At 39.1% G+C, this 26,643-nt stretch overlaps 1 protein-coding gene across 3 annotated transcripts in view; it reads right to left on the reverse strand.

Annotated features, from left to right (window-relative positions):
- The window catches only part of GRIK1 (glutamate ionotropic receptor kainate type subunit 1), a 163,612-nt gene that overhangs the window by 58,538 nt on the left and 78,431 nt on the right, over window positions 1–26,643 (reverse strand). For all 3 annotated transcript variants that reach the window (XR_014316819.1, XM_082752420.1, XM_082752419.1), the window contains exons 2-4: window positions 18,715–18,882; window positions 16,004–16,261; window positions 9,101–9,282 (exon numbers count right to left, since the gene is read on the reverse strand). Coding sequence is in view for 2 of the 3 variants with exons in the window: in XM_082752420.1 (XP_082608546.1) it covers window positions 9,101–9,282; window positions 16,004–16,261; window positions 18,715–18,882 (608 nt within the window). In the remaining variant the exon portion in view is untranslated. The remainder of the gene's footprint in view (window positions 1–9,100; window positions 9,283–16,003; window positions 16,262–18,714; window positions 18,883–26,643) is intronic.

A 26,643-nucleotide genomic window follows, 5' to 3' on the forward strand; every position in this document is an offset into this window, starting at 1 on the left:
ACTTGGTGAATGCTCACTGAAGTAAACCAGAAACAAAGAAAATAAGAAAACTTCTTTAAATGCCTTTTGTTCCACCTGGGGAATTCAGGTCTGCGAGAAGTTGTCAAAATAGCTAGTAGGAACGGATTTTGGTTCCGGAATAATTTTCCAGAGTCAGACGTTTTTAAGACGTTTACCTCTGCAAGGTAAGGTGGTGTTTCTGTGGCAAGGATGCCATTTAAATGCAAACTGACTGACGACACTGGGCAGAAAAGGAGGAAGACTTTCTTCCCAGCCCTCACATTGCAGTGGTGCTTTGAGGAAAGTTCTAGGGGGATGTGTTTTTGCTCCAGCTCTTCTCCAAAAATTGTTGAAAATGCTTACATAAGATACCCCTGATCACATGTACGGGGATGCCCTACACTTCCAGCACAGCATCACCTATGCTTATCACCACATCCTTGCATGTTGTTACTGTGACGCAAACATTTTGCCCTCTCTGGGATTGTGTGAAGTGGAGGAACAACTGTGAGCTAGGAAACTAGTGGAAAATTCATCGTCGTGACAGAAACACGGGCAAAGGTTAAGTGTTATTCAGTCTGGATCAGAGTAAAGTAAGCACGTACTATTAATAGTGTTTTAGAACACTTTCAGCAGTGCCTGAATAGCTACTTGAAAGACAGGGGAAAATAATATGATTTGGCTTGCCAATATTCTTTGCCTCTGAAAATCAGTTGCGTGATTGTGTATGGAAATTCCTTACATAAAGAAAGGAAAGAACCTGAACCTTTTAAGCTGCAGAAGATAATAATCAGTGTTAATCACAAACAACGAATCCATTTCCAGCCACTAAAAATCAAGCCAGAAGGCAAGTATTTTATTGAAACACTCCATTGAATTTACATGTCAAAATTGCCTTTTTTATTTCTTATTTTATTAATCCTCTTCTCTTCCATTTCTTAGAGTTATTTTATTACCTGTAAAAATGAGCACTCTAGCAATCATGAAGAGTGATGTTCCTTCCCTATTTATGCACAGAAAATGATATATAGCAGCATCAACGTAAACTTCTGCATGCTGTGTTTCCCAGCTGATTTGACTGGACTCAGTTCTGCTCCCTGAAGCAGCTGGATTTCTGTGACTACAGTCCCTGCTGTGGGAAGGAGGTGTCAGGAAGGATTTTTATGATGCAGGTTTCTTTTTAGCTGAAACTGTACTAAAATAACCCAATTACTTCATAGGGGGCACAGAGCAGCCGCTCAGTAATAATGATTCATGTGTGGTTTGAACCCAGGTAAACCTCTGGATGCCCAAATTTAGCTGGTCCTCTACAGGAAGTTCATAGTTAGTTCATGGTGCTACATTATTATGAAAGCAAGATTATATTAATAAATGGGACAAGGAAGGATACAAATACACAGATTTAAATTATTGATTCATTAGAGTTTTAATTCTAGCCTGAGATACAAAATCTGACATCAGGTCATTGCACTTCTGTTATCAGAATGTGTAATCTCCAATCTGCCTGTGTAGAAATAGTAAGACAACAGAGGACCAGGACAATGCCAAGTGATATAATGCCTTAAAATACAATTTTAAATTAACTAGAAGTACATATTAGCTAGCAAGATTATAAAGTGTGTAGTGGGGGGGGGGGGGGGGGGTTGGGAAGCATTACTTAGCTTGTGCTGCTGCAGCTACACTGCTCCTGGGTATGCAGCTAGTTAATCCAAGGTAGCCTAGTTATTACTTTCCCCATACAGCCAAGGGCAGTAGCCTGAGAGAGAGGAGTGTTTGTCTCCTGAACACATTTCTGATTAAAACATTTTTTGAAAGTATTGATTCCCAAATAATACACGATAAACTGAGCTGGCAGGACATACACACATGCCTGTGAATAATAATGATTTCAAAAGTCATGCTACAGGACTGTATTTGAAAACAAAACAGAACCAGAACACTTGAAAAAAAAGGGCAATTGCAGCAATTGCATGTGAAAAATGGGATTTGACCAGCAATGTTATCTGCCATAACCAAAATGCAGGTTCACAATGACCAGTGGTGGAAGGGTGTCCTAGATTTGGCATGGACCTGACACCAAGAGTGCTGTGAGAGAAGCTTGCTGAAGCTCTCCCTTCCAAAGAAAGTATTGCAACCACCCAGAAAAGCTTAACCAACATGTCATTTTTGTACTTTCTGTATTAATAATGACTCAATTAGGATGTGAAGCTACAGATAGCTGGAAGAAAGCTCATAAGTGGCACACATGCAATAATAATGTCCTTTTCTGGCTAAGGAATCAGCACTGATTCTGGATCTGTCCCAGGCTGGCCTCTGATTTGCCACTGATCTCTGGCCTCTCATTTAGCACTGGTCACATGAACAAGCTTCACTGGTTGTCCTCCCCTCTAACACTCGTTAACAATGATAATTAGTTAACAGGTACATAGCACTTTTCTGTGACTTGCGAATTAGATTTGTAGATTGACCTAAATAGGGTGCTTTTTATTCACAGATATGAAAGGATTTGCAATAATAATTTATTTCTCTTCTAGAGTAGCATTGTTGCTAAGTAAAATTTCCAGTGAATGGATGGATTTTATAATAGTATCGAATGCCCACTCTAAAAGATGGTATTAGGAAGACAGAAAATGAAGGCAAGTTAAAGCAACAGCGAGAGGAATGTTGGCTATTGTGCTGAAGACCCAAAAGCAGTGCCTTAATGACTCGGATGCTCCCATTAGTGTAATTAGAAAAGTTGCACTTGTGTGCTCTCAGCAGCAAGGACTGATTTCCTGCTCTCTGCAACACAGCAGATATAGGGGCTGCAGATTCCAGGAACTACCAAGAGACAGACAATAGTAAAAGCATGGTAGGAACAAAGATCCCTTTCAGACTGGGACACCTGAATAACCTGGCAAAGCAGCTGCACAGGCTCTTCCCACAGAGCAAGCGCCCTCCCCACTGCAGAAAATGAGAACAGCCCAGAAGATACAAGGGAAGGCAACGAGATTCGGTTTTGTGTATATAGCTGTCCATAAGAAACTAGAATGGAATGTCATTACATATTCCTATTTAAATAACATTGTGTGCAATTAGTTAAATAATTATGCATCTGATATAAATGTCCTATTTAAATAATAACAGCTTTTACTTGCTGTGGAACTTAGCTGAATGTAAATTAGTGAAACCAGGATAAAATACTCTGCATTCTCCTTGCAGATCTCCTTCCCATCCAGTCCTGTATAAAATCTGTTCTTTAGCCAAACCCAGATATGGGTTATTGTGGTAAATGAGATAAAGAGACTTCCATCTCTAACTATCCATTTCAAATAGGATGTTTGCACTTATGTGTAGCAGACCTGTGCTTTTAGCTGTAGTTCATGAACTACAGTGTGAATCTGAACAAGCATCAATGATCAAAATATATATGTCAAGTGGACAGAGGTTGTATCAAAATATAATCTCATATGTCTGTAAATTTCTTTGGGTTCCTTGTTCTTGGCTTGCATTATATCTCAGCTCTAACCTCTGTTCATTTGTATTGTGAAAAAAAAAATTAAAAAAAATCTCCTCATTTAGAGCTAGTCTCAGTCTTCCTTCAAGGAGGGCTGTAACCAGACTAATGGAACCGCATCAGATACTTCACTTACTTTCATTTAGCATTTTCCTCACTCATGCTATTATTCAATTTCATGAACATTAAATGAATGCATTTCATTATCCAATTAATTAGTACCACCACTATGTTCTAGGATCAGCAAGATATGCCATGATGAATAAAGTCTCTCTGCCTCCTAGCCTCTAAAATGTTCAACATAAAAGCACTGTGCTTACTGTGCTTTCCTGGACTTCACGCAGGCAGCTTTAATTGTTCCTGACTGGAAACCTTCCATGTAACCTATGTCACACATCCACAGCATCAATCCAGCTTGAAGTGGTAAAAAGTTCCTCCAACATGGACATGAGTCATGTCAAGAAACAAGCCATACGTTTCCCAGTATTGGAGTCCAGGTGTAAAAAAGGCCCATAGAAATAGGACAAAGTGAAAACATTGGCCCAGGGGCCCAAAAAGCTGTGGCTGGCTCCTTATGCTTCCTGAAGAGATCCCAGAGAGGTTGGGCAGTGACATTGTCTTTGAAGCTCTGGTGTGGACATAGTCTCACAGTACAGACTGAAAACACATCATCACTTTGAAAGTTCACTTGAATTTGCACCATCCACTGAAGTTTCCAAGGCAGCAAAGAACAACTACATGTGCAAGAAGTATGGGTGGTGGTACTGCAAATAGTTTGATAGCATGGCTAACAAGAACAGAGAAACAGAAGATTCAGAAAAGCAGAGTTATGATGAGAGAGAGAGGAGAACCAGTGAGATGAATATCTCTGCTTCTCACACTGGGGTGTGGGGGTCACCTGGGAGGATCTGCCACAAGTATTTCTTCAGCAGCAGCGAGAACAGGATAATCCTGCCTTTTCATAGCAGATAGCAGGCTTCAGCCTCTCTGACAAGCTAATGGAAGGAGCATACTTTGGAACTGAAATTTTATATTCTCACAGTTATTTTACTTAGAATGTGTACAATGGTGACAAAGTTTTTGCGCTTCTGTAGGAACCACATTAGTTATTTTGCTCTTTGTCACGTAGAGAAAGTGAACACAGAAGTCTTTATAAAATGTTTTATGAGTCTTAAACCTGATTAAATATGCTTTACGTTTTATAAAATTTATTTTAAAGGTGTGGAGGAAGGAGTAGATAATTTAAGGCTAGTAGCAACATAATTTATGAGATGTGAGTTTGCCTAACAGTAAAATCTATGCCAACTACTGGTGTGTTATAAGAGTAAATTGAAGGTTAACCCTAACAACTTAACCTCTTGAACAAAGTTCCTGATACGAAAAGACAAAATCAAGAAAAAAAAGATACAGTAAGTGCAGAATATATTGGAAGATTTGCACCCAAAACAGATCGCTGTTTGCAATAACTAGAATTAACTGACTTGTGCGATTGCTTACCTAGTCTAGACCAGCACTATATCTCTGTCCACAGAATATTTCAGGTGAGTGTTGTAAACACCAGGTTTTTCCCTAAAAAAAAAAGTGTTTCTAAATTCCTCATGTAATTGATTCAGTCCTGTTGGTCTTAGGCACATTTGGAAGGTGCCTTATTACCTCATGCTCTCAGGGATGTCTGTTATGGGGCTTGGAAAGACAGGAGATGCTATGCACCCTTGCAGCAGGGCAAGATAGGCACAGTTTTAAACAACCTGGGTGGCTCCTACAGAGCTTGAGCAGATCCTGAGCTGGGTCTTTGGACATCACAATTCTACCCTTAGAAACCTCAGCTGCACTTAGCTCCTGCTTTCAGCACCTGACTCTCTACTAGATCTTGCTGCTTGTCAGAACATTTGTTCAATCTTTATGAATTTTAAAGCTCCAGTAACCAATATTTTCAAATAGGCTATGGGAGTGACAGACCAGCTAAAACTTTTTCCATCAGCTCTGCTGGTGCAGTACATCTCGTTTGAAAACTCTGCTGGTGTAATGTTTTGGCTCATGTAATTTCAGATACCCTGATGCCTGTGGGATGGGTCACTTTGGGCAGCAGATGTGCTGGTTTGGGAGGTTACCTGTCTGCCTGGTACCAGCAACAGAGATGGAAACCTCCTTTAGCCACCATACACCAGCCACACGAAGTTGCCAGCCCTCAGGAAGGAATATGGAAAAAAAAAAAAAAGTAACGATTGGAAAAGTCAGTAATTAATAATCACAATTTCTGTTTACTCCTTCGAAATGCGGATGATGGAAGGGCCAGGTCTCATTAACCTGGTCAGGGACTGTGAAAGGCTGGGCTCTCTGCAGCATGTCAGAGAGAAGGGAAAATGTGTGAGATTAGGGAATAGGTTATTCAGCGGCTTGCAGGCTTTGTATTTTGTTTAAATTAGGTTATTGATTCTCCTGTTCTTGTGCACAAGAAAGAAGAGTGGTTAGATGGCATTTTAGTTGAAGCTATAAATAAGCAAAACATAGTCCCATTTAAGAGAAGAAATCTGTCTTTTGTGCTGGTTTGTAAACAAAACTCAAAGGAGGCAAGTGAAGAGGTCACCTCCTCATGTCCCAAACCTGGTAACGCAACCGGTCCAGGCAGCTCCATGCTGCCAAACACAGCTCCATAAGCTGACACTTTCAGGACATAAATTTCTGATATGCTAATCCTTTCAGTCCCAGAAAGAGCTTGTGGGTATCCCTTGCCCCCCTGTCCCAGCAAAAAAGCTGTGCCACAGCCGGTGTTCTCCACACACTGGTGTGAGCAGCCCCTCCTTGGAGAGCCACTGGTGCTGAGTTGTAGCTTGGAGGCAGGGAAGAGGTGGCCTTTTGCCTCTTCCCCAGCCTAGGTGAGGCTTGGAGGAGGTGAGGGATGCTGCCTGCCTGAGGTGGGGGGTGCTTAAAGGAGATGAAGCCAAAGCTGGTAATGAGGGGACACCCTTCGGCTTGGAGGGGGGAGATGCAGACCCTTGTGCAACCTGGTGAACCTGGGCAGACTTGGAGGGTGAGCAGGATGCAGGAACCTTGCATTTCATAAGGGATGGGGGACACATGCCAGTGTGACCCTGCTGCAGTTTTAATCTGTGAAATATCATTCCCACCCCAACTGGCTACACATTTACACCACCCTAATTTGTCTTCTGTATGGGCTACCAAGCATTTACGACATTACTGTAAATACAGTGGTCAGACAATAAATTGTTGCTTTGGGGACTGCTTTAGGTGACCATTGGCTGAATTTAATGACAGTATGTGTTTTTTGCTGCTAACATTAAAGAGTTTTCTTAAAATAATTTCTATAGTATTCTCTTTAATATATTGTTGCAATTCAGTGTAAATTTATATAGAGGCTTCTGTGTGCAGGGATGAGAATATGAACCATGGTACTTCAGGCAGCTGACCTACAAACAGATGATCCACACATGAATTCAGAGCCCTCCACACCTTTGCATTTCACAGCTGCCTTTGGCAGTGAGGAATATCAACACCTGAGTTACTGCTGCCATCAACTAGATGCAGCCACAGAAGGATCTCATACGAGACATTTTCCTTTTCTTTCTCGCCTATATTTATGATGCTTCCTTTCCTGCAGCTTTGACCTACAGGTGTACCTCCCTTAATTTTCCTGTTTTCTTCCACACTGCCATTCACCATCCTCCTCTGGTCTCTTAAGGCATTGGAGAGCATTATCTGTATTTGCAGCCTGTCAGTTGTCTCCCCCGATCCATTTCCCACACAAACTGTTCTGTCACTTTGCCCTGTCTTAGTGCATCTTTTAGCACTTCCTCTTCTTCTTTTGACACTAAGGTTATTTATTTTTATATATATATATATATATATATTTTTACACTCAGTCTGGTACATTTGAAGCTCTGTGCCTCCCGCGGTGTGCCAGACATCTGCACTTTCTTCTTGCAGATCCCTGAAAATCCATGCTGTCAGTTCCCCCACAAATCGTATTTGGGAGCAGCTTGTTCCTGCTGACATGTTTTAATATTTTTGGACAGCCCTCCAGCAAGCAAAGTGCAGCTGGACAGACAGCAGCCTCCAGACAGCAGCTCTCCTACCCCTCTTCTCACATAGAGCTGCATGTTGCAGTGTGCTCCCTATCAGGTGAGAGAGCAGCCAAGTGACTGCATACCCTGCCCTTGCTCTTTCCTCATGTTCCCAACATCATGCCTACATCTGGTCCCACTGTAAATACATAACTTGCATGGAGAAAACCCTAAAATATAGTACAGATCAACTTTCCTGACTGCAATAAATTCAACCCCACCAGCTCACAGGAACTTGTGTACCTGCTCTCAGCTGTGTTGCTCAGCTGATTAAGGACACCACCCTGCAAGTCTGTATTGACAGCACCAAGAGTCTCCAGCATGTAGACAATGGTTTCAGGCTCTGCAGACAAATGCATCCAGTAAGTTGGCTTACCCACTGACACATATTGCTACTCTAAATAATATAAATATTTCAGCCATGGGATGGAAACATTAGGTCCCAACTTTTATGGGACAGTGCATCCTTGTGCGTTTAGATCAGTGGAACTTCTCCTGGTGGTCTCCTGTGATCAATGTTTCCCATTAGACCAACTGAGAATAACCGAAAAATAAATTAAAAAAAAAATTCCAAATCTACAACTGCAGCAAAAAAAAGGGAAACACTCTTCCCAACACATTACTTGCTTGGTATTATTGTCTACAGGTCAATGAATTGCAGAAGCTGGTGCTTTAGACTTTGATTGTCTGGAAAAATATAGTAAGTGACAATAGCAAATTCTAATTTGCACCACTCTTTGTGTGCCCCTGGTAATGTCCCAACCCATTAACATCAGGCTTTGTGGTGCTTGTCCTTGCCTTGTGTGACTATCCAGCTCTAGCATTTAGGTCAGGGCTATGGAAACCTTGAACAATAGCCTCCTTCCTCTTTTAAAGTACACATTTTTCCTCTGTTAATGTCTCCACTCCATCTTCTTGCTGCACCAGAGTTTGAAATGTAATGAGGTGGTGCCAGTAGACCACATATTGCTTTGTTATGGGCATGTGAATGCAGAGCTGTGCTATTCTCTGCAGTGGATTAATACCCTGTTGTTACAGTCAGTGCTGAACTTGATGTGCAGCCTCTGAAGAGGCAATAGCTTGACGTGAGCCACTCTCTAAGCACTCCAAATGGGTCTCTTTCATTTTTATTTATTTATTTATTTATTTTTTGTGGGGGAAGGCATATAAACTGTATCGATTAAACTAAGACAACCTAAAATAAATGCAACAATCTTCCTAGTCAAGCAGAACCTGAAGTATGAAACAGAAATGCATATTTCCTTCTGCTGGATATTTACAGGCTTCTCTTTAGACATCAATACTGCTGCTGGTTCTGTGAAGCCCTGTGAAGCCCTGAAATCTTGAGTACTCAGAAATTGCTGCACATTTTCTAGCAGTTTCTGTCCCTGATATTAACTAGTCTATGGCTGAACTGAAAACTGATTCAACTTTAGTGTTTCCCACAAAATGAAAACCAGATAGGCTGATGACTTTCAGGATACAAAATGAATGCTGTGTGTTTTTACTCCCTTCCCCTTACCTGCTTAAGGATTTCTGCTGCTGTTTCGTGTGAGCAATCAAATATCACGTAGAACTCCTTGCCCTTCTTCATCTCCTTGAGTAAAGGCCTGGCATCTTTATTCCCAGAGGGCAGCTGACGGATTTTGATTTTAATGTTGTATCTAGAAGGGGCTTTGATGAGCTCCTGCAGTCGAATTAGACCTGAAAGATGATATGCAATTATACAACTAACTATTATGTGCAGGGAGTATTTATTGTCACTTAAAAAGGGTCTCTTATCAGTCCTAACATATTTCACATATCTAAAGGATAAGTTGTTAACCTCATATTTTCCAGCTTCAGACTGATATAGTTATAGATTTTCCTTTTCATGATTACATTTCGCCTCAGCAACTAAATACTCTGAAATCTATTTGGAATTTGTTGACTCTAGGATATGTTTGTACTGATGCAACATTGATACCGTACATTGCAAAAAAAATAATATAATTCTTCTTTGCTGGCAGCTAATTATTATTTCTTATTATTATATAAGAAACTCCTGATTAAACAAGAAAACCTTACTATCTTTCCTGCCTAATATAAGGCATGAGCAAATGAGGAGAGACTGAGGGAGAAAAGTTTCCAATGGCAATGTTACCCTAAGTGAGCAACAAGTTGTTAACCTGAGCTAGTGATTAACCTGAGTGCCACTTAACAATAATTATTCTTAATAGGCATCCATATGGCTTTCATTGTCCTCATTTCAGCATACATTGCAATACCCTAGAGAGGGGAACGTTATTTTTTCCTTATCATCAGTTTAGAGACAAAAAGCTCGAGGACATAGTGAAATTAAATGACTTGCTTAAGGTCACTCAGCAAGTCTGAGATCTTCTAAAGAATTGAAATACTTTGATATCTAACTCTATATCTGTAAACACAAGAACATGATTTCTAAGACTATGTCTTCAGCTGGTAGAAATCTACAGGGCTTATTTGAAGTCAGTGGAGCTCAACCAGCTGAAGATTTGTCCAAGTATTTAAACACAGTGCAATTCTACTAGCTAATTCAGCACTCCTATGTAATTTGTACTGCCTCCAAAAACAAAGTAAGATAGTTAAGAGTTCTTTGAGGTGTGTGATTACAATTTCTTTCTCATTACCCATGAACTTAATTTTCCCACCAAAAAAAAAAGCCCATGATCTCCTGCTGAGTGAAAGTAAAAGGCTGCCTTAAAAATCTGTATAGGGAGAGAGAATACGAGCAAGAAGCACTTCTTAAACAAAAATCAAAAAATGATTAATATGAAAAAAAGTCATTGCTCTCTTGCTGGGTGTGGGTATGTGTTTGTCTTGTTCATGAATGTCCTTGTCTGAATGATCCAATGGTACATATAAGGCAATATGAAGGATCACTATTTCTTCTGAGGTTAGCGAGTTATTGCTAAGTTGGCTATTGGTTGTTGGCTTTCACTGTTGATTTTCAGTCAATTTATTGGCAATGGTTTTTGAAAAAAAAAGTCTTTGTCTCTGCCTGCAATACTGGGTGTGTTCTTTGGAGGTCTTCAAGTATCAACAATCAATACAGAATATTAAGCATTATGACTATTCAAATGTAAATTACTGCACACAATGTGAGATCGGAACCTGGCTGGTAGCCAGCCTGTGTAAATATGAAACAATTTGAACTCATTATTATGAGAGTGGAGCTCATGCTTCCAACACTGATTAACAAGTAGGAGAGTTTATGCAATCTGTCTGTAAAGCTGTAACTTGTCTGTATCATACATTCAAGTGCACTGCTGTTGACTGCAGTGCCTCAGACACTATCACAAACAGCGACTCTCAGAGGAAAAAATGAGTTTGGGGATGGGGAGAGGAATGCAGGAAATCTTGCATTTAATTCACAGCAACAGATTGAGTGTTATATCTCTTTCCAGAATCAAAAAGTACTTAGCTGCCAGTATGGTGTAACTGCGAGAGCTGAAGAATATTAAAATACCTGCTTCAGTCACATACCACTTGGAATTGCACTTCCCATCACTTCCTACTGCAACACCGAATGAAAGCAAAGTCTGGTTACAGTGTACCAAAGAAACCAAAGAAACATTTAGGTGTGAAAAGTATGCAGGTATTTTCTTGGAGGACCAGACAAAAGCCTGAAGCTGCTGATTGCCATCATAATCAATAACTACGACAAATAACCATCAGTATTCTCATCTTCCTCTTTTTCCTACTCAAGAACTTCAAAGCCTTGGACATACTATCACCAAGATTTGACTTGTGACATATCTTAAACATTAAGAGCTTAATCTGACTCCCAGGGAACAGGGATAAAGGCCTGGGCAAGTATGGTTTAGCGGAGGACTTGCTAGTGTTAGGTCAGAGGTTGGACTCGGTGATCTTGGAGGTCTCTTTCAACCTAGATGATTCTGTGATTCTGTGAAGTGCAGCACTTAGAACAGTCACTTTTCTCTTGCTTGGTATGACCATACACCCAGTTAGGAGGCATTAGTGACTCCCCACAAGGCTGGGAAGAAAGTAGTGGTTAAGATGGGAAGGGGTCAGAAGAGACATATCCTGTGCATTGGTTCACCCTCTGCAAAATGGATGATACGGCCTAGACAATGTTGCAGGACTGTGCTAGAGCAGGAACTTGAGTAGGACAAATACTGTTTTAGAATATGGACAGGTGGAAGCTGTGAGTCTGGGTGTGAACTTCAAAGAGCCTGAAGGAGGTATCAGCCAATTCCATTGAGAGGAAAAGCTCTTTAGAACTTGAAAATAAACAAGTCGGAAGCCCGACTTGTATCACTAACTTGTTTGGGTTACTGTCTGTATTCTTCCGTCTTTTATCCAGACAGCTGAACACCCTTTTCCTTTGGAAACAGTGTTGTGAATTTTCTCTAGCATTGATGGATTCAGTACTCTTCCAACTTGTCTTTTAGTGGTTTGAACAAGAGAAATGGTTTGCTCTGACACTTAAGTAAAATGTTTAAATATGTGAAAGTCTTTGAATATTTCATATAAATTTGTAATGTCTAGAACTACTGCAAGTTGTGATTGACATTTTTAGGAGTTCAAACACGCCTAACATGAACATAATATTCCAACAGGCAAATAGTCATAGACACTGGTGGTAAGTATGGTAGTGTGTGTCAGTAGAAGTTGTTCAAGTTGTTCATCTCCTCCTTCCTCCACCTTCCCCTCCTTTTTTTAATAATAAAACTGTGTAGCTAATTCAGTCATATTTTAAAAATATTAAGAAAAGTTTTTACTACTATGGGAGAAAGTACTTATTTTTTATTAGAAAACTGTGTTAGGATTAGCCAAGTTTGATATCTCTTGTCACTGTGCAAGTTCAAACAAAACAAATTCAGTAAGAATTCAAATTTTGCGCAGTGCAAACAGATCAAACCGATATGACAGAAAGATTTAGTTCCTCTAAATCTTAAAAAAAAAAAAAAAAAAAAGAGAGAGAGAGAGAGAGGGAGGGAGAAAGAAAGAAAGAAAGAAAGAAAGAAAGAAAGAAAGAAAAAGAAAGAAAGAAAGAAAGAAAGAAAGAAAGAAAGAAAGAAAGAAAGAAAGAAAGAAAGAAAGAAAGAAAGAAAGAAAGAAAGAAAGAAAGAAAGAAAGAAAGAAAGAGAAAAGGAAAAAAGGTAGGAGAGCTCTCTAACAAATAGGGAAAATCAGTGATTCTTACATAAGATGAGGAAATTGATGTGGCTGCCCTTCTCAGTATCTGGTAGGTTAAAATTATTGAATTCAGGAAAGATGGAGTAGATGAGAGACAGAGACAAACCTGCACTGAACAACTATTATTGTTTGAGTTTTTGATAACAGGCAAAGTTATGTGTCTGTTACAGGTCAATGTGTGAAATAACAATGTACAGAAGTGGGATATTGGAAAGGATATATTAAAAATCACTGAATCTAACCAAAGTACAGGATACATACCCAGTTCTAGCATGTGGAAAGACAAACAACAGTTTATGGTACTGAAGTTTGGAAAATGCAGTGATCAATGTATCATAAACTTTTCTGCAAGGATTTGTTAGATTCTCTTTAAAGTTCTGGAGACAATTCCTTGTCTTACCTAGGCAGGAAATTGCACTTGATATAAAATAACTCTTTTTAATTAATACCCAGAATAAAGGTAGATTATGGCCTGGGTACTCTAAGAATAAATTGGATTATGCTTAACATGTAAAAATGAAGGAGCAAATATTTGCTTGGGAGTCTTATTTTTTTGCTTAGGAGTCTTATTTTTCATTAGTATAGGAAAGCTATAGGTAATAGGGAGTGGGGTGAGAATTTTCAGAGAGATCTTATTCTATAGCCCAAAGACATTAATTTACTATCAAGAAAGACAGTAAAAAAAGTTACAGCTGAAAAACAGTTGGATTACAAAAACTGACGGGATGGGAAGTAGCGTTTGAGATAAGAAGGGTAGACATAAGTGATTTGGATCCTTTAGAAGCCCAAGCTCATTCAAATGAGGTAATTTTCTAATTTTATTTTTTTTTTAATCATTGCTTAGTCCAAACTTGTAACTGTATTTCTCTTGATGGATGTGTCCATTCAGCAATGAAACCCATAACTACAGGAAGTGAAGAGAAACATCAGCTTGGCAAACAGGCACAATTTTGCAGCCTCTCTACCAGAGGTGGCTGTGATGGCACGTGGGCTTGGAGCAATCCTGTAGTGTGAAGGATAAAAGCAGGATCCCCTCAGTCTTCAGAGTAGACTCTTATGGATCATTGCAAGTTCACTGTTACAGCTATGAGTTCATTGTTTGTTTAGAAATGCAAGTGCACTTACAATTAGCTTCCAAGCTAATTGTAAATATATATATATATATTTTTTTTGTAAATATATATATATATATTTTGTATATAAATTGTAAAAATATATATATATATATATTTTTTTTTTCTTCTTGTAGTATAAAAATGTCAAACATGAGAAATAAAAAGAAGAGCCTGAGCTAAATGGTGCCAATCTATACCAAAATCCAAATACTCTTTATAGTGATCAAAATTGACCTGTTTACTTTCCTGACTCCATGTTAATAAGATGATTGATGGTTAATTTACTTTAGAAATATCTCTACAAATGAAGTCTCTTTAATATCAATCATTTTTGTAACTGAACATGTACACAGCACCTAGTGTTTTTAAATGTTAACTTGATAATGGAGTGGGCTGAAAAAGACCTTTATTTATTTACCCCTAAGTATATTTTGGCATATAGGGCTATGAGTCCATAAGAATCCTGCTGAGCTAAACCATCTTAACACGAATGCAGGAAGATTGTGACTGTAAGCCCAGCCTGACTTGCTCTTCTACCTCCAGCACTCTGGTATACACTGCAACTCTAAGGTGATCAGAATATTTCCACTGAAACCTGCCTCTTGGATCCAGGAAGGGATGTTCTTTTTTTGTGCTGTCTACAGTGTGGAAATAAATCTAACATTTTTAGCCTTAAAACCAAGTTTGGTGTGGTTTTTGTTTGTTTGTTTTTTCAAGCAGAATTTTGTCTTTCAGTCAATGTGACTTCTTATGTAAATATGGTGTTTTTTTTTTTATTTTTATTTTTATTTTATTTTATTTTTTACATACTCGTTTTAAATGCTTAGAAAGCTGCTTTCATGACTCAGCCAGGAATGTTTTATGCCGGTATCACAGAATCAACTTAAATGTTGCTTGCACATCTGTAGAGCTCTGAAAGGTGTTATATTTATGTAAGCAATGAGAATCGAAAGGGAAATGCAAATCTCAGAGCAGAGTTGACAGTGAAGTGCTTACTTTGCACCAATGAGAGTTAACACACAGGATTTTTCAGAAATGCATGCAGTTCATCTACATCTTAAAAAATACATAAAAAGATAGTGTTGAAGGATTGGGATGATGGGAGTTTACATTGGAATAACTGATATGCTTTAGCTACCCCACTGTAAAATGTTGCCAGAGGTAAGAGATCTACCAAAAGGTAAGGTCATGCTGTGACACAATCCTCAGCTGGTTTCACCTCATTTACAACTCCAACACTTTGGTCTAGCTAGGATCTTTATGGTGGGTAACTTTACACTGGTTAGGGGAGGAACTTTAGCAATGGATCCTTGATAACAGTAGTTTTGTATTGGCCAATAAAGACCAATTTAAAAATGCAGTCTTCTTTGGGCCCTGGTAATAGAACAGAGCTGTGGTTTGTGCCCCTCCAGTGCTTCTAGCAGTCAGCTAATTTCAGTGTCAGGGCTACTCTGTTCCCAGCTTCAGCCAGCACACCAGCAGATGCTGTGGGCACAAGGAGCTTTGTGTCTTTGCTGGACAGCTATGGCTACTGCTTGTCCCAGGAGGAGGACAAAGAATGTCACAAGGAATGAATGATATTCTCTGAGTTAAGACTCACAGGATGGAAACATTTACATGAATTGCACCTTTTAGATTCAGCATTCAGTATCCAGCTGACAACTGGGTTTGTTTTTTCTGAGACAGTTCTAAGGAAGAAGAGAGTCTCTGCATTAAAAATGCTACAGTTTGAACTTTTAGTTTGTAAATACATTCTTCTAAAGATCAACCCTTCACAGAGACAGGGAATCCCAGATCAGCCCCACACTAGAATACTTATCAGTTTGAAGCTGTGTTATTGGTTCCACAAACAGGAAGTGAAATGTGACTCTACCAAACACTGAGGAGCTACCTCCTGGTGACTTCTTAGCTTCTGATGAAGTGAACAGCTTTCCAAAAGCCTAGGAGTGGAAGCACAACTAGGAAGCACAACTGTGCCATAAGAGATCTTTCTCTTCCATACTCTGGGGAAACCTGCTGTAAGAATGCCAAACTGAACTATCACAGGCACTCTCTCACAGAATTTATCCATGAACCTACATTAGCAGAAGCACACAGCACGTGACTTGCAGCACACCAGTACTACTTACCTGTGCTGTCTTCATATACTACTGTTACTATTTTCCAGTTGTAGTATAGTACGAGATCCAAAACTGCTCTGCTGATGGCTGCATAGTCTGGGTAGAGGTTGATATAAAAAGCGTCCTTGTGATCCACTGTAGGGTGTTTCCATCGAGTCTGAATATGTGGGACTTCGAGTGCATTACAAATGGACTGCACAGCGCTGACGGAGGAGCTGTGGGAAGGTCCAAAGAGGGCAGCTACACCAAGAGCGAGCTGATCACATGCTGTGGAGAGAGGAGGGAGGGGAGGAAGAAGCTGCTGGTAAGCCAAAGCAGGAAACTCGCATGGTATTTGCTAAGATAATTTATTCTCCATCCATGCTTATCATTTCAAAGTGACAACAGGTAACCATGTTGCTCCAAGACCCACTTGGAAATGGTCCCTGAAAATGGCATTACTGATTAGCAATATATCCTAGAACCAGCTTATAAAAAACAAAACAACTTCTCTGTCCATTGCTTTCAGATTGCATTGATTCCCAAATTGCCTTTCTCTGAATGGCATTATCCTGGAGAAACCAGGAGCTTTCTGACTATGGGCTTGCCAAAGGGATGTCACATGAATTAAGTTTCATGGCAGTGTGTCAGCGAATATGTTCATGGAATCACAACAGACACCATACAGATTCCCCCCATGACTGGCAAACTACTACCAATGTGAGTTGCTTTAATTTCAGGCTACTGAAGTAATATAAACAGTAAAGGGCAATATGATTCATGGTGCTCCATAATTGGTGTTTACAGAAGATGCAGTAAAGCCTAAAGGCCTCAGTAACAACACAGAGAAATAAAGAGCCAACATCACTTATATTTTAATACCTTTCCAAATCAGTCAGATGGTACTATCAACAAAGGCTTCTTTGTTGATACATTGTGCCTGTATCTCATCCAATGTGGTTAGTATTTCTAGAAAAGAATCCCTTCTGTAGGTGTCTTTTTACTTTTCTTCCCCTCCCATGTCTTTTCAGGCTAACTGACATAAGATGAAGTAATTTTAATTACCTTTGTCCATTCGTAAAATGTACCACAAATGTTTCTAATAAGGTATTTATGGACTGAGACAAACCTCTGCACTGAGTTGCAATGTCGTACTCTTTGTAAGGTAGTTCTTTGTGGAAAATCTAGAAATTACTGCTGTTGGATGAAATACTAAGTATCTGAACACCCACAGTGAACAGAGATATTTTAAATTAATATTTAGTGTCTGATAGTAATAGAATATGACAGAAAATCAATTATTTTCTGTTTTCAGTCTACAAATGGGTGTTTTACAGACAGCATAAAATGCACAGGCTTTCAAGGTTTAATTCAGAAGCCTTCTGAAAGGATAACAGGTTTTAATGTGAAATTGCATAAATAATATCAATAATTCATGCAGAGAAGAAATTACTATTGTCTGCATGGATCCCTTGTGCTTTAGTGTGTAGAATTACAAAAATATTTGTAATGAACTCCTTCCTACAGATTAAATGGTGAAGACACTGAAGTATTTTCACAATAGTCACAGAAGAGATTCTCACTATAGAGGGAATGTAAAATCCTCTCTGGAGGTCTGGATTATATGGATTAGAAATGCAGAGTATTTGATTTTTGATAGCGTATAGTTCCAGAATATATTTGAAAAAATAAAAAATAAAAAAGCAATAAACAGAATTTAAAGCTATCCTTGATGTTCTTTGAAAATATTTTTTTCCCAATCTTCAGTAAGAAACTAAAGTGCCATGAGGAGAATTTAGTAACTTAAACATTTAAAAAACAAAAGCTTAACAGTGTTCTAACATGATTCATGATTTGAAGTGCATTAATTTTCAGCCTTCATTTGCCTTATAGTAAACATATCTTTTAACTTAGACCAAATATATCTTGTACTTTTTACAGAAAGAGATGTTATAATAAAGCGCAAAACATCTGCAAAGTCTTGGTGACTTATGGGCCTTTTCCCTAACTTGTTTGCATAGATTGTGTGCACACCATATAATTCCAATAGCTAGACTGCTGAATATAAAATCTTAGCAAACTTCAACGTTGCCTCCTAGAGGTGAAGAAATACACTGTGCCTAAGAAAAGTTGTGTGTTTTTCACCTTTTCTGTTTACATTTGCAAGTAAATTGGATTCAAATAATTGGACCATACTTTTCCCTCTAGGAAAACTAAACAATATGCAAAAAATTCCAAACTTGTCCATTCCATATCTTAGAGTTATATATAACAGAGAAATTGTACTTCTGTCTAACCCACTGAAGTGTTAATATTTCAGGACTGGGGCACTACTGGCCTCTGCTCTTTAAGGTACAATAGAAATCATTTGTTATGAATAATGGATATCTGTGTGCATGTGCTAATTATGGGTTGTGACATCCCACTGTGCTCCCTGTTAGTCAGTGATCATGATTCTGTGATTCTGTGATTTACTGCAAAATTCCAGGTGGCAAATCTATTTTTTGGAAAGAAAAACTGGTTGGACCTGTCTCCTTCCATCTGGGGCTCTTAGCATGCAGACAGGATGTAGGTGTTTTATCAGAAACTAGATGACAAGACCAACTCCAGCTCAATTCTCTTTGAAATATATTTTTTATGTTACTGTTTGTATACACATACTACAATTGGAACAGAAGATCAGGCAGTGGAAAGGTAGTATAGAACATGTATGTTACTGACACAGTAATTGAGATAATTACCTCTTCTCGAGGCTTCAAAACTATCAAAAAGGTTAATTCTCTGGATGTCATAGGTTAATGTTGTATTGGGCATCAGAGTTCTGTTTCTATTAATGTTGGTGACTGCAAACTTGAAAGCCAATTCTTCAATATTAACAGGTTCATTTTCCACGGTTTCAAAGATCCCTCCTGTTGATACAGAGATAAATGAGAAGTATTATTCACCTCTTCATCACTGTACATAAAAAAGAGAAAAATAAATTATTAGCAACAATAAGCTGACTGTTCATAAAGTAAAACAGTTTAACTTGCTGTTAAAAGCAAAAGTACATTGGACCATTAGTTTTTATCTACAATGTCAGTGTAGGTTAACGCAGTATTATGAATACTGGTTAGGCAAACATCTGTGAAAGACGATACATGTTTATCATTCAGGCTTCTGTAGTAAAATGTTTAAATGCTTGCAAAAACTTCTGTCAAGTTCCCAACTAAAAGCAGTAGTCATATTTATTGGTCTTGTTCCTCCTGCTCAGTGTAATCTATGTTTAGAGATGAAGCTTGGATGTGTTGGAGATATTTTCTGAAGTGTTTCTACAAATCTTGACAGTACAAGTTCCACATTCACAAGTGATATGTAGTTGGAGTAGGAATGGACCGAAAATTTCCACTCGAGGTCTTTGCCTTAAGAGGGCTTTTTTTTTTTTTTTAATTATTATTATTCACGTGTTACCAACAAATGTTGGCCATTTCTCAGTTTTCTTGGGAACAGGTGAATATTTTTGCTTTATCAAAGCTCATTGCTGTACAAGTTGAACTTGTTGATATAAAGCATCTGAGCCACATACTGCTCCCACAGAAGATTCTGCCTCTGTGCCAAAGTGATAAGTGATGTCTCCAGTAATGTGGTGTCTACCAGTACCATCATGACTGCTTTATAAGCCCCCTTGAAAGGCCAGTGCTGCATGTAGCATAATTGCTCTCAACTTCCTATTGTTCCTCTAAACTCTTCCATTAACATCTGTTCCGAACTATTTGAGCAATGAGGTGTCCCAGCCCTTCTGTGCAGTTTCAGCTGGGCAACTGCTATTTGAGCACTGCTCAATTTGTTAAGACTTGTTTTCTACCTTTCAAATTGAAATTATATATACTTCTTGCTCCTTGTTAAAACAAGTGATATCAATAAGAACTTTAACATGAAAATAAGTTTTCCAGAAGAGGACCTGTAAAGAATGAATTTTAGTTTTGGCACTATGAATTACTTTGGCATGTACTCTGAGACGGGAAAGGTGCTTGTGTTTCAAGCCAACATACCATCCCACTTATACTAGGATGTCTATTCCCTCTAGCCTCTAGAGACTATATTATGCCAACAACATATTCAGCCTATCTAGGAGCACTGGGATTTGATGAATGCATAACAAACACAGCTAATTTGAAAAAAAATAGCTCCTTTAAACAGCAATCTCCAGCTTCAGTACTTGATTTTGCAAGTATAATTTACCCATTTAGTGCAAGTCACTAGAGAATACTTTGGATTTCTCACTTACATATTTTCACATTTCCCCATGTGAAATTTGAGCCCTAGATATCGCTTTATATTTTCTGAGCATCAGAATGTATTCAGCTAATGTGCTGCAATCTCTTGCAATTTTGATGTCACCAGTGTAGGAATAGTGCAGTCATTAGCTGATAATCAGGAAATGGAAACACAGAGGAATTAAAACCTGTTTTGAATTTTAACTCAGCAATGAAAACACTGGAGACTATCAAACCCAAGTTGGCAATGTAATCTCTAGCTACTCTTGAATACGCAGCATTATATGTTATTTCTCAAAACCATATGTAACAGCACCTTAACGTGACTTAATCAATTCTAGCAACTTAACCAATTTTTTCATTTACTAAATGGATTTCAGACTTTCATTTTAGTTAGATAGATCTTTCAGAGCCTATAATTCCTCATGACAATGACAAACCCAACAAACTTACTTCTTTTCTGATTCAATAAAATTTACTTTTCTTCCTTTCATCTGTGGAAGACAAGTGTTTTCAGTTGGCAACAATGTCAGTTTGTTCTTAGGCCAGCAAGATACACCTGTTGTGTTTTGCTTGGACCCCTACTAGGATTAGCAGAACATTGTTTCATGAGGCAAGGTGGAATCCACAGAGTATAATCAATAGCTTGAGATAACTTTTTAATTAGACAGTTGATGATAACAAAAAATCTTTCCATCATGAAAACTATTACTGTGCTGTGCTTTTTCATTTTGTTTGCTTGTTTGCTTGTTTAGCTTAAAATAACTTTTTTTCAAATATCATGAGATAGTCTTCATGTCCTATGCTTACACATAAATGCAAACGTTTTCTCATTTTAGGACTAGGACTTTTTCCAAACCTCTAATCAGTTGTCTATTAAATTGAGATTAATTTTAATTGATGTATATGCAGGAACTATTTATATTTCATTAGCAGAAATTTGCAGAGTTTTTGCTTGGTCCCCTTAAAAAAAATTGAAATTCACTGGGCAGAGGGAAGAAGTAGAAGGAAAGGAGGAGTGATGGATAGCATGAAAGTTTTGCTAAGCAAACTAATCAAAATAGCATATGCACCATTGTGTATACTTCAAATGTATTCAGATATGTCTTTCTAACAGTCTGCTGTACAATCAATATGTTGGTACCCTTTCAACACATTTTCCAGGTTTCTTTTGTGCATATTAACATGTCAGTAATGCACTTACAGAGAACTTTGGTTTCATGTTATAATTTATTGGTGAGAAAGTCTGGGTAGGTCTGTGTAGGAACAGAACAGGCGGTCACAACATTCATAATTTATGCATGAAATATAGTTCATAGGATCACAGATTCATAGAACATTTTGGATAGGAAGGCACCTTAAAGATCATCTTTTTCCAACCCCCCTGCCACGAGCAGGGACACCTCCCACCAGACCAGGTTGCCCAAAGCCCCATCCAGCCTGGCCTTGAACACCTCCAGGGATGGGACATCCACAGCTTCTCTGGGCAGCCTGTGCCAGTGCCTCACTGCCCTCACAGTAACAGGTTTCTTCCTAGTATCTAATCTAAATACATGCTCTTTCAGTTTAAAGCCATTACTCCTTGTCTTCTCACTTCACTCCCTGACAAAGAGTCCTTCCCCAGCTTTCCTGTAGGCCCCCTTTAGGTACTGGAAGGCGGCTGTAAGGTCTCCCCAGAGCCTTCTCTTCACCACGCTGAACAACCTCAGCTCCCTTAGCCTGTCTTCATAGGAGAGGTGCTCTAGCCCCCTGATCATCTTTGCAGACCCCTCTGTACTCATTTTAATACTTCTATGTCCTTCTTGTGCTGTGTGCCTCAAAGCTGGATACAGTATTCCCCTACTCCATAAGAGCAGAGGGAGAGAATCACCTTCCTCCACCTGCCAGCTCCACTTCTTTTGATGGAGCCCAGGATATAGTCGGTTTCCTGGGCTGAAAAACGCACATGGCTGGCTCATATTCAGTTTTTCATCCACTAATATGCCCAAATCCTTTCCTACAGAGCTTTCCTTCAGCCATTCTTTTAGCTGAAGTAGAGATGTTATGTTGGGAATTGGCATACAGGGCCTGGACATGTGTCCGTGGAACAGTTGTTCAATCTGAGCTTGCCTTAAGCAACCAGGAGCAGGCCTTAGAAAATCTCATGGCTTGCTGTAGCTGAGCAAACCAAGCTACCAGGGCAACTATGGGAAGTTCCCGTGACAGTGTTCCCACATTGCCCAATTGAGGAATTCAGAAAAATATTGTTACCAGTAGCTGGCTTCAAGGACAAGGTCTATGTGACTGCTAATCACAAGGGGGTTGTTTTCTTGCAGGTGGGGTTGTTTTCTTGTAGTTGTTTGTCTGAGTGCTTTTGACCAATAATTTGTGTGAAACACCGTCCGCCCCTGTTAAGTTCACTATAAAAGTTAGGCTATTCAGGCAATAAAATGAAGCTTGCTGATGACTCATATTGAGTGTCCCTGTCTTCCTTCCATCGACAACAATGTTAAACAAGGTGCCATTTAGAGTCTCTGTAAGATAGTGATCCCCTTCTTCACCCCTATGATAGGGAAATTTTGAGACCACTAGCATCATTCTCCAAGCCAATAAATGTTTATTTGACTATATGTTCTCTTGGTTAAACCCTGAAGTAAGCACAAAGAGAGAGGCCCTGCTGCCCATGAACAAAGTCCATGAGATAGTTTATGGAGGAAATCATTGTTTGTTGCAAGTGAAGTTTGGGAAAACCTTGAACTACTACTTATTTGAGACTGATTTTTCTGTTGGGACCCATGGGTATAAAAAGAGCTGAATCAGTCTATAAATTTGCATCACAAACAAAGCAGCAAATACAATCTGTCTGTTTCATTCTGTTGTGTTTTCATCCATATACTCTTAATGAAATCCAGCAATTTAGTAAATAGTTTCTCTTCTCTCATGGTCTGCTGATGACTTACAGTCAAGCTCAGAATATATTGTAAGGTCCAGGTTAAAAGAGAAATAGCAGAGTAAGTGACAAGTTTGACGAAGAACCCATTTGTCAGATGATTCATTTAAATCAAGTAATTACTGTACAACACTTTAAAAACAAATTAACCAAAGGGTTCTACAAGGGAAGGGAAAAAAAATCAATGTTAACTCAAGATATAAATGATGTTCCAGAAATGAGGCTATTACTGCTAAGCACAAAAACAAGCACTGGTTTTCAAGGTAGGCCACTGGTAGCACATACATGGGAGAAAGCTTGGGTTTTGAGTCCTCCCTTTCACCTCCCTCCCCTGTAGCTCAGCCAGGATATGCTCTGCTGCAGCTCCAGCCAACTTCGGGCAGTGGCAGGCCTGTCCTTTCTTCAAGGGTAGTTGGGCACTGGAACAGGCTCCCCAGGTTTCCTCCCCAAGCCTACCAGGGTTCAAGAAGTGTTTGGACAATGCTCTCAAACATATGGTCTGATTTTTCGGTGGTCCTGTGAAGAGCCAGGATTTGGACTCAATGATCCTTGTGGGTCTCTTCCAACTTGGGGTACTCTATGATTTTATGGCTCTGCAGCAGTGCCGTGTTTGCTGCCATGATGTGCAGGTTTCAGTCTATTGAATCAACTGGAAGCTGAGTACCCCATGTCAGGTGAGTGCAAGACCTATAGGGGCTGCTCTGGTTCTTATGTCAAAACTTCCCAAGGGCTGTGCCAGCATATGTGGCTGAGGAGTGTTCCCGTGCTCTGGTCCCACATGCCCTATTGCTTGCAGGCTGCAGAGAGGCAAAGCCAGATGTACATTATCCAATCATGCTGCATGCAGGGAGTAACTCTCCATCAGCCACATGCGAGCACATCAGTGGGAGAACCCAGTAGTCATGTTCATTTAACAGATAATCCTGCTTCAGTGCACAACATGTGTGAAAAAAAAAAAAAAAAAAAAAAAAACCTTTTCCTTTCTGCATTTACTTTATAAAGTGATGTCTCAGAGGCTGAAGAAAAAAGCTGTTTTTTCCCCTGCTTTTAATTTAGCCATGGAAAGTAAGAGAAAAATGACTATTTTCTAATGTTACTCTGACAGAAATGAGATCTGAGCCACATGAGTGACTCCTCTTCAGAAAACAGCAAGGGATGCAAGTCAAACTGACAAATATGACAAAGCATCAGCCCCATTCATCCTTTGAAAAAAAAAGAAAAAACCTACAGCAAGTAAAATGTCAAAAATATAAAAGCACACCTCAGTAGGCACCTGAAAAAGTAGCTTCAGTCCTTCTGAGCAAGCGTTTCCATTTAACGGGGTCATCACAGACTGAGAGTTTTAGAAAAGGTCATGGCTGAATTGATTTCCATATCTCTGAATGGGTATCAACATTTTGCTTCAAGACAAGGCACAGCTCAAAAGATTATTATTGGGAAAAAATCTCTGTCCCCACTTTAAAACCAGTCATAAACAGCAACAGCTAAAAATTGTTGACCTTTCTAATGTTAGTTATCAACCTAGTCTTTTTTTAGCTGGGTTTCCTCAGTGCAGAATATCTCACTAACAAATTTCAGTCCCAATACTGTGGATCTAGTACATTCTTTTAGCTGCATGAACACAGAATTGCCTGAGTAGACATGAAAGAATTTCTGTGATTTCAGTCAGTGGTATTATTTGATGCTTTCAAAGCTAAATAGTTAAATGCTAACTTCTCAAAACATATATTTTTTAAAGTTGTATCCTGATTGAAGAGATTTTCCTTAGCTATTCTAGAGCTAACATAAGAACAATGCCTTTCTTTTTTTTTTTTTTTTTTTTTTTTAATTTTGTACTCCCTACTAAATTACTGAAGAAAGCAACTTGGATGAGAAGTTGGCTTGCAGAGAAAAACAGTCCTAATAGCCTGCAAAACAGAGGTGTGAAAATACAACTGTTTTTTTGAGGGTGGTCTATATTACCCTCTGACACCTAAGGGAGAATAAAGAGAAAAAACATGTTCTGCCCTTAAAACAGCCTGAAACTCAGCGGTTGCCATGGACATGCCAAAAGAGCAGTTATTTTTCAAATTTAGATCTTCCTCTGGAACATTCTTATGTTTATTATCTTGTTAGAAAAACTTCAGATTTCCCAATTAAATTTTCCGTGAGTCTCTCCAGCTCACTGGTGGCTGCATGAGGCAAGTTAATGGCAGGTCTCCGCCCATGCTTACACACTGGACCAGTGGTTAACCTCCTTTGCACAGCATGTAACTGCTATTGAACCACCCTCCAGATATTTTTAAATTCTTTATCACTAAAGTATTTCCTTCTGCTTTTTGACTAGTGAAAAATGCTGGCATTGGACGTAAATCGTGTTTGTGTTGTTAAAACTGAGAAAAGGGAGAGCTGTTGAACACTAGATACAATATTCAAGGACCATAGGTAAAGCTACCAGACACAATGAGATTTAAAAATACATATTGCTGGGATTTTTATTTGCTGACAGCTTTTCCTCCCTTAGTGTACCACCTCTGTCCTACGTCCAGCAGTTCCAGCAACTTAAGAAGAGTAGCACAGCTACTTATACATACACATGATTCCAGTAGTAAGCATATTAATACTAATTCAAAGTATCTGGATATTATGACAGAAATTAAAGTGAGAGACAGGAGTTTAAAAACCTCGGAAGCCATATGTAGTTTATGTTCTTATTCAGATTCTACATTCAAATAGCAAAAGAATGCTATTTGAAAATAAACATACTGACCATGCAGTGTGTTTGAAATATTAAAAGGTACAATCAAATAAGAATGGAAACATATAGTTAGAAAATACGATTTTCTTCATAAAGACACATGAATTTTTCTCTTCCCTAGGGAAAAAAAAAGTTGTTCTCTCCAATTAAGTATAAAACTACATTTCCACGTGGCTGATGTCCAAGTGTCCTTTCCTTGCTCAGAGGATATCCTAGTTTCATAGACTGAGTGTGACATGCACCTTCTCGCCTCCCTGGGGAGATGTTTGTTGCACAAGAGGACACACAGAATCAGCGATGTTGAGGCACATGGCCCGAGGGAAGTCACTGCCTGAGGCTTTGAGACACTGACAGCTTTCAATGGTGTCCTAGTGCCATGATGTGAAGGTGATTTTCTAGCAGGATTTCCAGAAACACCTATCTCCCAGAGGGACTAATGCTTCGAGAAGACTCCCCTGTTTTTCTCAGCACTGTCTGAACACCATGAGGTCCATGAGACCTCATTAAAACCCACCTGTCTGCCACTGAAGAGAAATGAGAGTTCAAATCCTAATAACTGTGCAGCTACATGTCACTGGCTTCCTGAAAGAGAAGCCGTTGCTGATGCCAGGTTAATGTAGGAGATTCATAAAGCAAAATTAACATACAGTTTGCCCTTGTTCTCAGTCGATACGGACACGGACTCACACCACTCTGCTGTCTGAATGGCTGTGGGCTCACACACACTTCTGACTCTCAGTGGGGTTAG

This window comes from Aythya marila (assembly GCF_965140915.1).
Source record: "Aythya marila genome assembly, chromosome: 1".
NCBI classification, from domain to species: Eukaryota; Metazoa; Chordata; class Aves; order Anseriformes; family Anatidae; genus Aythya; species Aythya marila.